The sequence below is a fragment of the Aethalodelphis obliquidens genome, unplaced genomic scaffold (assembly GCF_003676395.1).
Source record: "Aethalodelphis obliquidens isolate GAN/ISIS:26980383/991018 unplaced genomic scaffold, ASM367639v1 scaffold91, whole genome shotgun sequence".
Lineage (NCBI taxonomy): Eukaryota > Metazoa > Chordata > Mammalia > Artiodactyla > Delphinidae > Aethalodelphis > Aethalodelphis obliquidens.
The window spans coordinates 1,295,280-1,312,693 of record NW_020838035.1 but is presented as its reverse complement, the minus strand read 5'-3'; the positions used below and the strand labels follow the sequence as shown (position 1 = coordinate 1,312,693).

Sequence of the window (17,414 nt, the reverse complement as noted above, 5' to 3'; positions counted from 1 at the left end):
CTCCCTCTCTCCCTCTCTCCCTCTCTCCCTCTCTCCCTCCCTCCCTCCCTCCCTCCCTCCCTCCCTCCCTCTCTCTCTCTCACGCGCACACACACGCACACACAGGATAATCTTCCTCCGTCCGTTTTCCCTATCTGGTTTTAGGGGCAGCTGGGTTCTGCTTCCTACCTAGAAAATAGCATCTCACGTCTCAGCAGACTTGAGTCCGTCTGTCTGTCTAGAACAGCCAAGAGGTGTGTATACGTCACGTTTATTTTTAAGGAATGAATTATTATTTTTCTGGTTGTCAGGCATTTGATTTATTTCTGGTGAATTTGTTTCTGCCCATAGAAACGATGCGCATACAAATGTTCTTATACACATCACCTGGTGGACAGGGGTGAGACATTTTCTAGGGTATATACGCCTAGGCGTGGAATTGCTCAGTCCAATGCTACACGCATATTCAAAATGATTGTGTAACATTACATTCTTTTCCAAAGATCTGGACCAGTTTATCTTCCAAAGAGCAACGTATACACGTACTGCTGTATTCTGTGTCCTCAGCAACCTTGATAACGCGAGGTCTGGCGTTTTTGCCACCTTGGTGGCTGTGAAGGGACGTCTGCTGGTTTTCATCTGCATTTCCCACGTGCTGTTGAGATGGCGTGTCTTTTAGGGTGTGTATTTGGCTTTCAGTTTTCTTCTCCTGGGGCGTGCCTGCTCGTGTCTCTTGTCCATTTTTTCATGAGGTTGTTTGTCCTTTTCATATTGCATTATGGGTGCTCTTTCACCTCTGTCTTTTACATAGAGAAATACAGGGAAAGGTGGGAGTCAGGCTGTGGTAACCAAGCTCTTCTCCTGGGTGCATCCTGGTCCTTTGGGGGCCCCTATTCCTCTGTCTGCAGTGAAGACAGGGCCAGGACTCCGGAAGCTGCCTTCCTGCCTGGCATGGATGTAGCAGCCGGCAGCTCCCCGAATTCGTCTGTGATGGACCCAGACAGTGTCTGCTGTTCCCCGTTGGGGAGAGGGGGGGCAGATTCTCCAGGACCCGCTGGCCCCGTGTACGGGGGCTGTGTTTGGTGTCGGGATATTTGAAAGCTGCCCTCATGTTCACCTGAACCCCCTTCATCATAAACGGTGCCTCTCAGCCTTTCAGGGTCTTGGTGGCCCTAGAGTTCCCCCTGTTAGGTTCCAAGGCGGGTAGTGGTTATGGTGAGATGCACAGAACCAATGCTATGAGCCCTTTCACGGCAGAAATCATCTCTGAACAGGCAGCCTCTCTAAAAACCATCTTGTGTTTTTCTCGTACGTGCTTATGTTTATCCCAGTGGAAATGTTTTAATTTACATTTTTGTTCGTGATTTTTTCCTTCTCTGAGTATTGATGTGAACTCCCCTCTCCTTCTGGTGCTATTTCTTTGCAGATTTTTGTATCAGAACAAGGCACACTTCATAAAAAGAATCAACTCAGGCTTTTCCCCCCGCCCACGTGTTCTAAATCAGTCAATAGAGGTGGGATTATCTATTTTTTGAAAGTCAGACAAAATTTGCTAAAATACCATGGACACCGTCCCCGCCGTTTCTGGATGTCATTCTTTCATTAATTTTTCTCTTTCTCCCATATTCGTTGCTCTGATCAGTCCTAATTTCCTTGATGAGGTCGTAACAATCAGCATTTTTCTCAGAAAAGCATTCATTTCCTTGAGATGTTCATATTTGACTTGTAAATCTAGCATATTATTAATACCGTTGGAAGCACACACCTATCATTTTAAAATCTTCTTCCTATGGTAGACTCGTCCCTATTTGTAAATTTGCATTTTCAACCTTGTCAAATATATTATCGACAGTCTTCTCTGGGTCTTTGTTTCTGTCTTTTTTTCTTTTTTTTTTTTGGTCTGTCGATCTGTCAGATGCTCAAAGACGTACACTTATTTCTCCCATAACCATTTTGGTTCTGTGCACCTCTCCCTGCATTCCCAAGGGTTCCTGAGACACAGACTGCGATATTGTGTTATTCTGAGAACATGGCACGTGACTATCGTGACTTCAGATTGACTGGGCGTTGGACCCACAGATAACGGTCCACGTTGCCCCATTGATACTTTAGTCCTGAATCCTCCCCACCTTATGTCAGTAGGGCCAGCCCTGCTTCATTTCTCCTTGTTTGCCTGATACTTTTCAGCCTTTTAATTTTCAATCCCTGCTTTAAAAAGCTCTATAATGAAATATCCAGGAGAACGCTGAGTGTGGTCTTCCCATACGAGGCTACCATCTTGGTTTTGCATCCTGACCAGCCCCCTTGGGGTTCACGCTTACTCTTTCCAACTGCACCCCTACCTGCTTCCTGGGTTTCCTGCTTTGCTACCCGGACAACTGGTATACCTCCTATGTTCCAGTCCTCTGCATGGCAGACGTTCTGTTTCTTATTTCCTACGGGTATCTTGACCCTTCTCAAAACATCGCAACCTTCATTTCTCTCATTATCCAGATAGAAGTGAAGGTGTTCGTGATGGCATCCCAGGTACAATGAAAGATGTCACTTGTGTCTCCTTCTCCCTGCCAGGAGCCCTGCCATGTCAGTTACCCCGTCCCCTCTCACTGTATGCGCTGTTGGGGGGATGCAGCCCCTACTTGGGTTTTAAGTGAGCCCCTAGCGTGCATGAGTCCCCATATCCCGTCAGTGATCAATCCTGGTACTTCGGCTCGACGGGGGGCAGAGCTCACAGTTTGCAGCTTGTCTTGGGCGTTTCTTTTCTCAGGGATGGAGCGCTTAAAGCCTCCTGGTCCGCAGGGAACAGTCTGGTCCTCTCAGCGGTAGGGCTGGATTGGAGGGTTCATATTCCCTGTGCAGCGTCACCCCATCATCCTGCCAGTGATGTTGCTGGAGAGGTGAGGGGTGGGGGGCAGCTCCTCAAAGGATGTAGAAAGTGGGCGCTAATGACAAGAATGGGCAGAGAAGAAGCAAAACCCAGTAGCTCCTTCACAAAGCAGCGCTCTCAGCCTGGAACATCAGTCCTCATGTTTCTGGTCATTTCTGACCCCTTTCCCCCAAGGAGCAGGGAAAATTCATCTTCTGACATTTCAGAGATCCAGTTACAGTGCTCTGTTTCCGGAAGCTGAGTGTGTGGGTCCACCCAGCCTTTTACCATGGGTTCGAGTATTAGCAGTAGTGGGAGTTTTCCTCTTTTTTTTTTTTTTTTTTTTACATTCCTGGGAGCGTTTCAGGTGAACGTTAGAACAGTGGGTCAGGAATGCCTGTCCAGGTGGCACCGTGTTCTAGAGCAGAACTTTCACACGCCCTGTGGCAAAGCTCCCTTGTCCCCAGTCTGTCACAGCCTGATGCCATTGGAGACAGAATAGAAAGGAATTACGAGAAAAAATACATGTAAGAAACATGCAAAACGGTAGTGCCCAGTGTTGCTTTTTTTTTTTTTTTTAATGACTGGATTCGGCAAACATTAAATGACTGTTGATTTTTTTTTTTAATTTCTAAACGCATCCTCGATGTCTGAACGTGTCCTCTGGCAGCCTAGTAACCAACAGATCACAGGATGGTGCCCGTCCGTAGGCCACGCTGAGTAACCCTGATCCAGGAGCACGCCCACCTTGACTCCCACTATAAATTTTTAGGGAAAATACTTTAATAAATGTATACACTCGCTTGTCCTCAGTGGCTGTGTGGCTTGGCCCACATAGGTTCCATTCTCCGTGCTCAAGATTATCTTAAAATGTCTCTTCTGAGCGAACACTAACATGTGTTGCAAAATATGTACCTTCCCAAGCTAGTACTTTGGCTGGATCTCAGGTGTAATTATATTTAAAACTTCCTACAGAAACCACAAACCAACAGAATCCTGCAGGCATGTCTCCCCCCTGAGATGTGTGGCACAGTAGGTGCTGGTCCTTAGGATGTGGAAGCCGCACTCCCCTCTGTTCCTGGGTCCTGGGACCACGGATATCCCTGTGAGCCTCTTACCAAGAGCTGGGCCTGGGGAGACCCAACGCGATCCTTCAGCAGAGCCAGCTGCGACAGTGCAAGGACAACAGTGCTGCAGAATGACCCAGAAAACTGCCTTCCACTCAGAAGGGTTGTCTGGCCTAAGTTCCCCTCTGGACCGCAGGATCGTCTTCTGAGCTCACATGGTTGTTGGATGAACTCAGTCCCTTAAGGTTGTAGGTCTGAGGTTCTGACTGTCCTGCTGGCTCTTGAGTGGGAGCTGTTCTCAGCGACCAGGAGCTGCCCTGAGGGTCTTGCCCCATGGCCCTCTCCCAACGAGGCAACTTATTTCTTGCAGAACAGCAAGAGAATCTCTCTTCCTCTAGTTTGCTTGCAAAAGGGAATATTATGTAATGAAATACAGTCATAGGGGTGACATCCCAGGATCTTTGCCGTATAAGAGGACACAGTCCCACCCGCACTCAAAAAGAGGGCATCGTCAAGGACGTAACTCACAGAGGGTCTTCTTAGTGTATGTTGCCCACAATGGACCTTCCTCTTTTCTCTAATCGGTGTTACTTCCCAGGAGGGATAGAAGTTAACCTCTTTAGAAATCGTCTTAGCATCTGTGGTAAATTGGAGGGTAACCACTCATTTTTGTCTTTCTCCAGTGGAATTTCTGTATTGTGACCTGGCGTCCATGAGGTCCATTCAGCAGTTCGTCCAGAGGTTCAAGATGAAGAAAATCCCACTCCACGTACTGGTCAATAACGGTGAGTTCTGGTGAAATCCAGAGGTTAATTCAGACACAGACACGCGCTCTAGCGGTCCCTTGGGAAAGCGGGATTCCCAAGGAAATGTATGTTGCAATTATTGCCCCTGTTTGGTTCCACTGATGTGTTTGGCTTTCGTCCTCAGAATAATCAATTTTAGGATGTTGCTTTGAAACGATGTAAAGTGTGATGATGTGTCCTGTGGATTTGATAACTTGGACAGGTCCACTTGGGCTAAGGTGTATGAGGGACATGCAAAGGGCTGGGTGTTGTCACAAGGGTTATGTTATTAAAGCCTCAGCGTGTTTCCATGGCAGTCATTATCTGGGCTCCAGACCGTCACGCCCAACTGTCTCTTGACGTCATCCTTACAGCCAGCACTCTTCAAACGTACATGTGGAGTCCACGTCTCCCCTCCCCCTGCCTTCCACCCGCCCCCTGACCACAGACCACCCACAGCCCTGTTGTCAGCCGCGCTGAGCTCTTAAGAGCGTTGGAAACACGTCTGCTTTCTCACTCTCCTGCCCTTTTCCCTGCCTCTTTCTCTCTTCCGCTGCTGCAGTCAGCTTGTTTCATAAAAGTTCGTCCAAACTCTCTACAGAGAAACACAGTGTTTAACATCTCCAAACAATAAATGTAGAGAACGAAAACTATTGTGAGCCTCCTGGAAAACATTTTTGCTGGTAGAATTTAACACACTGCTTTCAGACTTGGAGAATCCAGTATATAAAGGAGGTAAATACTTAAATTGATCCAGTAGAGACGTCCCTGGCGGTCCAGTGATGAACGCTCTGTGCTCCCAGTGCTGGGGGCACGGGTTCAATCCCTGGTTGGGGAACTAGGATCCCGCCTGCCACACAGCGTGGCCAAAAATAATTAAATTAATTAATTAATACAGTAAAAGGAATAGATGTAAACAGTGAGTTACAGCCACTATACTTTTTTCCCAGATAGATAGAACATTTGTCACATTATTTGTATTTTGGGGTTTTTTAATGTCTTTTATTCTGTCTCTAAGATTTTCTCTTTTCCAGTGTTTTTAAGCAATTTTATGGGTTCATTTATTTATTTTGGTCGCGCCCCGTGGCTTGTGGGATCTTAGCTCTCCAACCAGGGATTGAACCCAGGGCCACGGCAGTGAAGGCGCTGAGTCCTAACCACTGGACGGCCAGGGAAGTCCCAAATTATTCGTATTTTGGATGGCAGAGAAAACTAGGACCCTTGTGGTTATACGGAGCCTCCCGTGGATAATCCAGGGTCATTTTCGCATCTAAACATCCTTAAGCTAATCCCTTCTCCGAACTCCCTTTTGCTGGTGCCCCTTTTTCCGAGGGACCCTACGCGTAATGCCGGGGACACATCTCAAGGAGAGGGAGCGTCGTTCCTCCTCCTGAGGCTGTGACACTGTCCATCTGATTCTGGCTCCCGAGATCTGCTTGTTGTCATTTCCTCACCTTTCTCTTTGTCTTGCGTATTCTATCTTTCTCCCGTAATACTAATGGGGTTGGCGGTCAGGGTCAGATAGAGATACTGCTCTTCAGTCCACTTGTTTAATTAGAAATTCCCACTTAAGGGAAATGCATGGGATATAAACTGTGTCTCCAAAGCTACACGTGTGCATCTGTGGCTTTTTTTTACATCTTTATTGGAGTATAATTGCTTTACAATGGTGTGTCAGTTTCTGCTTTGTAACAAAGTGAATCAGTTATACATATACACATGTTCCCATATCTCTTCCCTCTTGCATCTCCCTCCCTCCCACCCTCCCTATCCCACCCCTCCAGGTGGTCACAAAGCACCAAGCCGATCTCCCTGTGCTATGCGGCTGCTTCCCACTAGCTATCTACCTTACGTTTGGTAGTGTATATATGTCCATGCCACTCTCTCACTTTGTCACAGCTCACCCTTCCCCCTCCCCGTATCCTCAAGTCTGTTCTCTAGTAGGTCTGTGTCTTTATTCCTGATGTGTGGGTACCTACGAAACACCTACAACTAATACCATTTCCCTCTCCTTAGCCCGGGAAAGGACTCTGCGTGTCGTTAATGCTGGCAGTTCTTCTGGGAAGGTTCAGAATGAATTTAATGTACGCTTGGTTGATATTTTTCAAGTTCGCCAAAACGATTATGCCTTAGACCTCTTTGCAGAAACAAATGCTTTCCAAGGCCATGGCCACCTGGGATCCTCAGCCCTGGGGTGGGGTTCCTGTCGTGGGCGTTTGTCTGTGTCGTCCTTGATTAGAAAGAAAACATTATAGATGGCCACGTGTCCAGGTGAGTTACACGGAGGGGCCGTGGAGACGTGTCGAGCCACACATCTTCTTTCCACATTACATTTAACACCCTCAGGAATCGGTAACGGCAGCGCGTGCCCCGTGTGCTGCCATCGTGCAGGATTCCTGAGATCTTATAGACACAGGCGCAACAGAACTGAATATCCGCTGAGGGTTTTTTCTGCAGTTTCAGTACAGCCTTCCATCTGCCAGGAAGTAGGGAAAATGATGTATCCCAAATCTGATGCCTTTCTCCAACAGATCTCCGCTTTGGGTCAACAGAATTTTAGTGAGAAATATTTGCTGCAGTGGAGAGAGCTCTCTGGGGAGAATACCGTAGGCGAGACATGTCAATGTGCTCTCCATAATTCACCCTCGCCCTTAAGTTGCTGGGGTTTTTTAAAAAATAAATTTATTCATTTTATTTGTTTATTTTTGGCTGCGTCGGGTCTTCGTTGCGGTGCACGGGCTTCTTGTTGTGGCTTCTCTTGCTGCAGAGCATGGGCTGTAGGTGTGCAGGCTTCAGTAGTTGTGGCACGTGGGCTCAGTAGTTGTGGTTCACGGGCTCTAGAGCACAGGCTCAGTAGTTGTGGTGCACGGGCTTAGTTGCTCCACGACATGTGGGATCTTCCTGGACCAGGGCTCGAACCCGTGTCCCCTGCATTGGCAGGTGGACTCCCAACCACTGCGCCACCAGGGAAGCCCAAGTTGTTGTTGTTTTTGTTGTTTTTTAAAGGGAAAGCACTTCAAGTAATTTTATTTAGTTTATATACAATGCTCTGTTGACTGTTTTGCTCTTTTTTTTTTTTTTTACTTGAAGTATAGTTAATTTACAATGTTGTGTTTCAGGTGTACAACAAAGTGACTCAGTGATACACACACACACACACACACAAACACACACATACACACATATATATGTGCTATTTCAGATTCTTTTCCATTATAGGTTATTACAAGATGGTGAATATAGTTCCCTGTGCTCTACAGTAGGTCCTTGTTGTTTATTTATTTTATATATAGTAGTGTGTATCTGTTAATCCCAAACTCCTAATTTATCCCTCCCCCTGACCCTTTCCCCTTTGGTAGCCATAAGTTTGTTCTCTATGTCTGCGAGTCTGTTTCTGTTTTATAAATAACTTCATTTGTATAATTTTTTAGATTCCACATATAAGCGCTATCATATGATATTTGTCTTTCTCTGTCTGACTTAGTTCACTTAGTGTGATAATCTCCAGGTCTATCCATGTTGCTGCAAATGGCATTATTTCATTCTTTTTTATGGCTGAGTAATATTCCATTTTATATATATATATATGTACCACATCTTCTTTATCCATTCATCTGTCCATGGACACTTAGATTGCTTCCATGTCTTGGCTACTGTAAATAGTGCTGCTGTGAACATTGGGGTGCATGGATATTTTCACATTATGGTTTTCTCTGGATATATGTCCAGGAGTGGGATTGTTGGATCATATGGTAGCTCAATTTTAATTTTTTAAGGACCCTCCATACTGTTCTCCATAGTGGCTGCACCAACTTCCGTTCTCACCAACAGTGTAGGAGTGTTCCCTTCTCTCCACACCGTCTCCAGCATTTATCTGTAGCGCCCTTGAGATTTGAGATGACTCCAGTCATCCTACGATGGTCCCGTGTTCCTTTTCTCTGCAGATTTTAAACCCTGCATGCATGGCTCTCAGGCAGATAACGTTTCTCTGGAAACCAGAACAGAGTTGCATTTGGACCTGGGAGGCTTGCCGCTGGACCCTCTTTTCACACCCTCTCTCTTCTTTCTGCAGAGAATCTCATCCACACGTTGGCTGACCTTCAGCCCAGATTTAACTCCTTCATGCAGATCTTTCCTCTGAGCTCAGCACCTCTTGTTTTTGGTCAGTGCCCCAGAGGCACCTCAAGGCGACAGAACCGGTGTGGGATTCCTGAGCCCCTAAAGGACACTGGCTCTTGGGAAAATCCATTTCCTTACTGTTCCAGCTTTGTTGTTCAGATTCCTTAGCTCATGGCCCCTTCCTGCATCTTCGGAGCGAGCACCACAGCACCTTCACATCGCCCTCTCCCTCCAACCTCTGCTTCTGTCCTCACACCTCCTTCTCTGAGTCTGACCCCCTGCCTCCCTGCTATAACGGACTGTGAAATTACACTGGGCTCACCCAGGGTCAGCGCCCCAGGTCAAGGTCATTAATGTAATCATATCTGCAGACTCCCTTTTGCCAGGTCAGGTGGCATAGTCACAGGTTCCACAGATTAAAACAACATTTTGGGGAACATTATTCTGCCCACCACACCCACCATCTCGGTGAATCATACGCAGGAACCATACGGTGATAAGAGCCCTTGACCTCATGCAAATCATTCTGTAGCCAAGGAGACAAACGTTAAACAAAGACTTATTCTGTGAAATGCCTGACCCTAGAAAATGCCTCTTACAGTGTGACACAGGGTCGTGTAAAGAGAAGACGGCATCAGTAGGTGTGATTAAATTAAACGCCCCGCATGGAATTTCCCAGCCCGGACTCCTCCGAACGCCATTTCCCAGAGTCGGAAATGGGAGTCCAGTTATTACAGGACGATTGGCTGAAAGCACACGTGGTGTTTGCTCCTGTCGTGTGGTACCCTTTATCTTTCAAATTGTTGGCCGGGTTGGGCACATTCTTGCCTCTGGGGCGGTTTCTTCTGCAGACTTAGGACGGTGCTTCTCGGAACCCCGTCTGGGTCCCTGTAGGGAGGAGCCCGGTTCTTAGGACTTGGAAGTAACAGCCTCTGTGGGTTCAGACAGCAACTTTCAGGAACGATGTGCCCTGGGGCGGAGGTTATACTGGTGCCCATAATGGATGCCCAGTCCCCACGGTGCTGGGCAGGAAGGCTGTCGGGTCCCTCAAAAAGGGGATCCCTCCTTGGCAGAGCCTCTGTGTCTCTCAGAGATGCCACGGGACCACAGGAGTGTCGGCACCCCCTGGACTTAGGAAGGGGCATCCCCCTCGGTACCCAGGATGGGTGGACGGCTCCAGGGATAAATGCCTCTCGGGCCAGGGGTTAGCCAGGAGGGTCCGGTCCAGACTGAGAATGGATTCATTACCAGCGCAGTGTGCCCGGGGCTCGGGGCAGACTTAGCTGATGTGGGGGAAGCGAAGGATTTTCTCATTCATCTCGTGGTTTGGTTTGTACGCGAGGGTCTATCTTTCCTGTGTTCAAACGACTGTTCTGAAGGGACCGATATTGGGGAGATTCTGAGTCAGCAGGTGCCAATGGGCTTCCCAAGTACAGGACTTCTCAGAGGGGAGTCCTGTCGATGGTACTGTTGGTGTCCAGGAGGGTCTGCAGAGTTTCTGAAAACGATATGCCTGGGACCCTCCTCTGGGATATTAACTACCGACCCCCCCCCCCCCCCCCCGCCCCAAGGTGATGGGTTCAGAGGAGTTGGGTTAATAGGACAAACTCCTGTTCACCCATCAACTCTCATGGAAAACAGCCCCAGCTGCGTCCCACAGAGAAGACGTCCAAGGGCCACGTCTAGCTAGACTCCGTGCTTTGCATTTCTAAATTTTATTCCTAAAGAGAGCGATCAGGATTTTGCAAACGTTGGTGTTTCAGACGCGGAATATTTCTGCACTCGCTAGCGTGACATAAATAGAACCAGACCGCCTCTCTCTGGCTGTGGGGAACTCAGGAGAGAAGCTGAGGATTTATCTAACCCAAGAATGATTGCGTCCTGCCAAGCTGGTCAGTATTTATCACTTCTTCACATCCATACGGATTTATCTTGTTTCCCATCCCTGTGCCAGAACTCGGGTAGATTTGTAACCAGCCCTCAGGACTTCAGTTTTAGCCTTGGAGGAGTTGTCCCCATAACACACGTGGATATATTTCTCAAGATCAAGAATTACTAAAAATTATGTTTTTCCCTCCAAATCAATGTCCGTGGTAACCCTGAGAAATCACAAAGATGCTTGCCCGGCCAGGTACGTAGGAGCCCAGTTTTCGGTATAGTTCTTCATTCGTTCGTGAATTCGTATCCTGAGTCAGCATGGAGGACCAGGGACCAGGTACACTTAGAGCCAGTCTTCCCAGCAGTGGCCGCCATGGCCTTGGCACCGACAGGGGGGTCAAGAAAGCAGGGAGTCGGGGCCCAGTTCTTGGGGGAGGGGCGCAGATGCCCGAATCCTTTCCTTATTTATGTGCTCGGCGTTTCCTCCGAGAAAGAGGCGACGGATGTGTCTCTTGGGAGACTGGTGACGCACCGTGGGTGCCTTTATCCTTGGAGGGTTGGATGTGAATATGTGTGGACCACCGTCAGCGCCTTCTGTTTCTCTCCCGGGGTTTGTGTCTCCCTGAGGGAACCGTTTCCCGCTGTGTCGTGCTTTCCGGGGTGCTCCTCCTGCCTTTGGGAGCAGAAGACACTTGGACGCTCCTCTGCTGGTGGTGGAGCTCGCAGGGCTGTTGGGCGTGATTGACCCGGCTTCCATAAGTGCCACAGGAGTACAGGAGGCTGCCCATCCCGTGTCCCTGTTCAAGGGCCTCCTCCTTCCAAAGCCCTTGCTGAGCATCCAGGAAGTGGGTCCAAAGATGCAGTGGTTTTCTAATTACCCAAATGCATCCAGCATTTAATTCAGGAGCTCTTTTTTTAAAAATTTTTATTGGAGTACAGTTGATTTACAATGTTGTGTTAGTTTCATGTGTACAGCAAAGGGCATCAGTGATACACGTATGCACCCTTTTTTAGATTCTTTTCCCGTATAGGCCATTATAGAGTATTAAGTAGAGTTCCCTGTGCTCTACAGTAGGTCCTCGTTGGTTATGCATTTTAAATATAGCAGTGTGTACGTGTCGATCCCAATCTCTCAATGCATCCCCCGCCTTCCCCCCTTGGTAACTATAAGTTTCTTCTCTACATCTGTGTGCCTGTATCTGCTTTGCACATAAGTTCATCTCTGCTGTTTTTCTAGATTCCACATAGACGTGATATCATATGATATTTGTCTTTCTCCGTCTGACTTACTTCACTCAGTATGATCATCTCTAGGTCCAGCCATCTTGCTGCAAATGGTGTTATGTCATTCTTTTTTTTTATGGCTCAGTAATACTCCATTGTATCTACGTACCACATCTTGTTTATCTGTTCCTGTCTTGAGGGACACTTAGGTGGCTTCCATGTCTTAGCTATTGTAAACAGCACTGCTGTGAACATTGGGGTGAGTGTGTCTTTTCGAACCAGAGTTTTGTCCAGATATATGCCCAGGAGTGTGATTGCTGGAGCTAGTAGCTCTGGTAGCTCTATTTTTAGTTTTCTGAGGAACCTCCATCCTGTTCTCCATAGGGGCTGCACCAACTGACATTCCCACCAACAGTGTAGGAGGCTCCCTTTTCTCCACGCCCTCTCCAGCGTCTATTATATATAGACTTTTTGATGGTGGAGCAGTTTTATCCTCAGACTGTGAATGGGATGGGTTTCAGCCACTTTGCTGTATAAGAGGGTGACATGTCCTCCCGTCTTTGCAATTTCTTTGATTGTCCTCTGCTTTCACAGTGAGTCAATGATAAAATTGTCTCCTTTTCAGAAGGGTTTCCTGGGTGGGAGGGAGATTCTGTTTTTGATGCACCCTCCCCGAGAGGATGCACGCTCCTGCTGCCTTACTTTGATGTCTTTTTGCAAACAGTGCAACACAGGAACTCTTAACAGAGCTGGGCGTTTCCGATCCCCTGGCCCCAGGTGTCCTGGCTGTGCTTATAGCGGGTCCCCAGGGGGTATTTCTAGTGCGAATAGTTGCTCGTTGGGGAAACATCCTCAGTAAGCGGTGGCATCTCTGCCGTGGCCATGGGGCATGGGGCGCTCTGTCCTCTGTGGTGACAGGGCGATGACAGTATTGGAAACACAGTACGAGGGTGACCTGTGGACCTGTCCACATGATGCTCTAGCCAGTGTTTTCTCCATTGACTTAAGGATGATTTGGGACACACTCGTGCTCTTTGAAGCTCGACATTTTCACTGGCCCAGGATGTGACCGTGTTCAGTACCCCTAAGCACTCAGCCCCAGCACCCGGGTCCTGCTGGGCTGACAAACACCTGGGTTCATGGCCACCCCCGGTCCTGCCTCAGATCACAGGCTTCCCTCCAGCTATAGATTTTCCCCGAGACACATGGACACCTCCTTTCCTGGTCGCGTTGTGTAGGTGGATTCAGAACCCTCATCCCTTTCCAGAATCTTCTGTCCTTCTTTCTGAACATTTTTGCGTTCCTCTGTTGACTGCCTTGGTTGCCTGCTTCCAGACGTCTTTACTTTTGCGTTTTTAGTTCCACTGATGGTATAGTCTCTGGATTCCAAAGTTGCGGCAGACCCCAGCTCTGGAGGTGGGTTTCGTGGTCAGCCCTGGACTGATGGTGGGTTGTCTGCAAGAGTTTTCTAAGATGTTCCTCGTGTTCTGGACTTAAACCTTCATGTAGCCATTGGGCACCAGCTAGAATATACCCTTCTCTCTCTGTCTCTCCCTCTCTCTCCCTCTCTCCCCCTCTCTCTCCCTCTCTCTCCTCCCCCTCTCTCCCTCTCTCCCTCTCTCCCTCCCTCTCTCCCTCTCTGTCTCTCTCCCTCTCTCCCTCTCTCCCTCTCTCCCTCTCTCCCTCTCTCCCTCTCCCTCTCCCTCTCCCTCTCCCTATCCCTATCTCTCTCTCTCTCTCTCTCTGTGTCTTTATCTCTCTCTGTCTCTCTCTCTCTTTGTCTGTCTTTCTCTCTCTCTTTCTCTCTCTCATTCCCTGCCCCTCTCTTTTCCCCCGTAAGGCAAATAACTCTCTCTCATCCTCTCCTGATTGGGACACATCTATTTTTTTCCCCTCTCTATAAGGAATAACGCATGGTTTATTTTTAAGTGAAAGACTTTATTTTGAATAATAATATACATATCATTCACGCCATTTACTTTTCACGGTGCGTCACTGTGTATGGAAGTAGACGGGGAAAAAAATAAACGTTAGAAATACCTAAGCATGGAAATATACAGGCAAAGAAGACATTTGATACATCTCCATGAACAAGCATCACAGGCCAGTATCCATTAGAAAAGCACGAAAACCTGTGCAGAGAGTCTGCCCACATCCCAGCAGGCAAGTGCAAACAGTACACGTTATCGTTTCTTGGATACAAAACGTATACGTTTTCTTTGGATTGGAAACACCCTCCAGACGAGTGGCTTGGCTTTTCTGTGCAAGGCAAAAATTATCTATAGAAGTAAAAACAGTGGGGGAATTTCCTGGCAGTGCACTGGTTAAAACTCCGTGCTTTCACTGCCGGGGCTCGGGTTCGATACCTGGTCGGGGAGCTAAGATCCCACAAGCTGTGTGGCACAGCCGAAAAATTTTTAAAAAACACAAGTACAAAGTGTAGAAGCCACCTGTGACGCTGAGATATTCCAGGCCACAGACGTGTGTCCACTCACCAGTCAAATCCATCCACCAACGAGCAGATGTTTTTGGGGGTGCACTGTGCAGCTTTGTGGGATTTTAGTGCCCAGACCAGGGATCGAACCCGTGCCCCCTGCAGTGGAAGCGTGGAGTCCCAACCACTGGACCTCCAGGACAGTCCCTAGCAGATATTTTTTACGGCTTCTTTTCCTGTGTGTCAGTTCGCAGAGGCTGCTGTTTTCACGGAGGGTCACTAACGAGGATGACCATGTGAAGCCCTGACATGACATCGTCCCTTTATCCATTTAAAAAATGCAAGTGCAGCGACGTGGGCGAACCTTTAAAATCTCTCCCTCAGCACCCGCCAGACGTTCAGTCAATATTGTTGCAGTTAGATCTGCTACCCAGGGAGCTGTCTAGGACATTTTGCTTAAAAAATGGAAACCAGGGACTTCCCAGGTGGTCCAGTGGTTAAGACTCCGCCTTCCAATCCAGGGGATGTGGGTTCCATCCCTGGTCAGGGAACTAAGATCCCACAGGCCTTGTGGCTAAAAACCCAAAACATAAAACAGGAGTCATATCGTTACAGATTCAATAAAAGACTTTTTAAGAAAATGGTCCACCTTGAAAAAAAAAAAAAAGAAACCGGCGTGATTATTCTCAGCATCTCAGTTTATCGTGGGCTTAGTCGTGGGCAGGGACCCCGGGAGTTTTTTTTGGGTCCAGCCTCCGTGGGGCTGTAGCCCTCACACAGCTTCGATGAACCCCAGGATGGGCTAGACGCTTCTGGAACACGGTGGGTGGGCAGCTGTGTGCATGGCAGTGATGTCCTTGCTGTTGCTTTAAAAATATGTTTTCCCCAACGATGCTATTTCCGCCCAGATCTTGCTCAGATGACTGTGATGATTTCCCAGCTCACCTTGAACTCGTGCTGTGCCCGGAGCATCCTCAGTGTTGCTCGGGGTCAGTGAGTTTCTGCTAGAATCTGTCAGCAGAGCTTGTATGCAATGACGATCCGTGTTGGCAGGTCCCCAGGGCTGCGTCATTGCTGCACATGTCCTGTCTTGTACATTCTCGTTAGGAAATACGTAACACGGAGTGGGGCGGATGGAATAGGTACAGCCTCAAGGAGATCGGGGAGGGGTTGCCCTTCAGCTCAGGTCACCACGAACCGGACCACGGGTGCCCCAGCGAACATGAACACGGATGAGTCCGGCTGTTCTGCCCCAGCGGGGTGACATCCAGAGTCGGTGCAGCTGTTCCAATGTCTGGCTGACCCGAGCCTCCTGGCTGTTTTCTCTGCTGTCAACGTCCAAGGAGTCAAAGACCATCATAAGGAAGTAACAACCACCACCAGCTTCCTTTTATTATATAATGTTACCCTCAACTCACCAGGTGGAAGCCGGGAAGTCGCCGCGGGTTAACACCCCCAGATTCAGGCCATAATTCCTGCTGACCCCATATCCCCTTAAAATGCCCCTGCTCCGTGATGTGGGGCATTTTCCAATGGATTTTGACCTTGGAAGGGCATGTCTAGTGGCTGCCAGTTTGTCCCAGGAGGTGGAGCTCTCTAGCCTGGACTTGACCGTTTCAGCGTGCACAGACCACTCCCCCAACCTAGTGGCTCAAAATAACCGTCTCCTTTTTTATTTTTTATTTATATTTATTGAAGTACAGTGGATGTGCAATATTATATAAGGTACAGGTATACAATATAGCGATCCCCAACTTTTAAACATTATACTCCATTTGTAGGTATTGTAAACTATTGGCTGTGTCCCCCGTGCTGTACATATGTCCTTCTAGCTTATTTATTTTATGCATACTAGCTTGTTCCTCTTTACTTCCCTCCCCCTCTCCTGCCCCTCCCCCCTTTCCTCTCCTCACCGGGAACCACTGGTTTGTTCTCTATACCTGTGAGTCGGCTTCTTTTCTGTTATATTCACTAGTTTGTTGTATTTTTCAGATTCCACAGATAAGTGGTATCCTGTAGTATTTGTCTGGCTTATTTCACGAAGTATAATGATCTCTAGGTCCATCCACGTTGCTGCAAACGGCTTTACTTCATCCTTTTTCCTGGCTGAGTAATATTCCATGGTATACATGCAGCACATCTTTATCCATTCCTCTGTCTTTGGACACTTAGGTGGCTCCCGAGTCTTGGCTATCGTCAACAGTGTTGTTATCAAAATAACTGTCGTGCTTGCATTTTGGGCAGTCATTACTCTGGTCCTCCCATGGGGCGGCACCTGGGTCGCCGTTGTCTGACGGGTCAGCCAGGGCCAGACGTCCAGGATGGCTTTCTCCTGTGGCGGGAAACTGGTCCTGCCCGTCGCCTGGCCTCAGCCGAGCTGGTCGACCAGATCCCCACGTGCAGTCTCCTCACCAAAGCAGTGATCTTAGAACTGCCAGCCTTCTCTAGTGAAGCTGGCTGTGCCCAGAAAGACAGAATTCTGAAAACCGGAAGCTCCAGGGTCTTTCTGAGCATATGCCCTTGGACGTTGTACGACATTGTCCCTGCCACTGCGTTCGACTCATGACAGCAAAGTTCATGGCTGCCAGGATTTGAGGAATGCGACACAGACTCCGTCTCCTGAGGAAACGGGTGTCAGATGAACGTGCAGGCTGGTTGTCCGGCTGCTTGGAGCTGCTGTCCCTTTCAACCAGCCTCACATCGGCCAGGTGCCCTGGATGCACGGGTCTGTCCTGCGCTGCAGGCACTGACAGAGCTCACTGGTCCAGCTTCGTCCCACTAACTTAGGCGATCAAGGAAACACATCACCAGGGAAGTGCGTGCGTTTTCTCTAAATGCCAGACCTTATGTCCACGTGACAACCAAAAAGCCTGTGTTTCTTCTGGATGACTTCTGAACGGCACCCTGGCATGCTCTTCAGAAACGTTTTTCAAATTAAAAAAAATGTTTTCATTTATTTTGGCCGTGCCACGTGGCATGTGGGATCTTAGTTGCCCAACCAGGGATCGAACCCACGTCCCCTGCGTCGGAAGGTGGATTCTTTTTTTTTTTTTTTTTTTTTTTTT

The 17,414-nt window shown here is 48.3% G+C and overlaps 1 protein-coding gene across 1 annotated transcript in view; it reads left to right on the top strand.

Moving 5' to 3' along the window:
• DHRSX (dehydrogenase/reductase X-linked) overlaps positions 1-17,414 on the top strand; it is a 202,961-nt gene that overhangs the window by 138,943 nt on the left and 46,604 nt on the right. Inside the window, exon 4 of the mRNA XM_027095502.1 lies at positions 4,593-4,694. Within this exon, the coding sequence (XP_026951303.1) occupies positions 4,593-4,694 (102 nt within the window). The remainder of the gene's footprint in view (positions 1-4,592; positions 4,695-17,414) is intronic.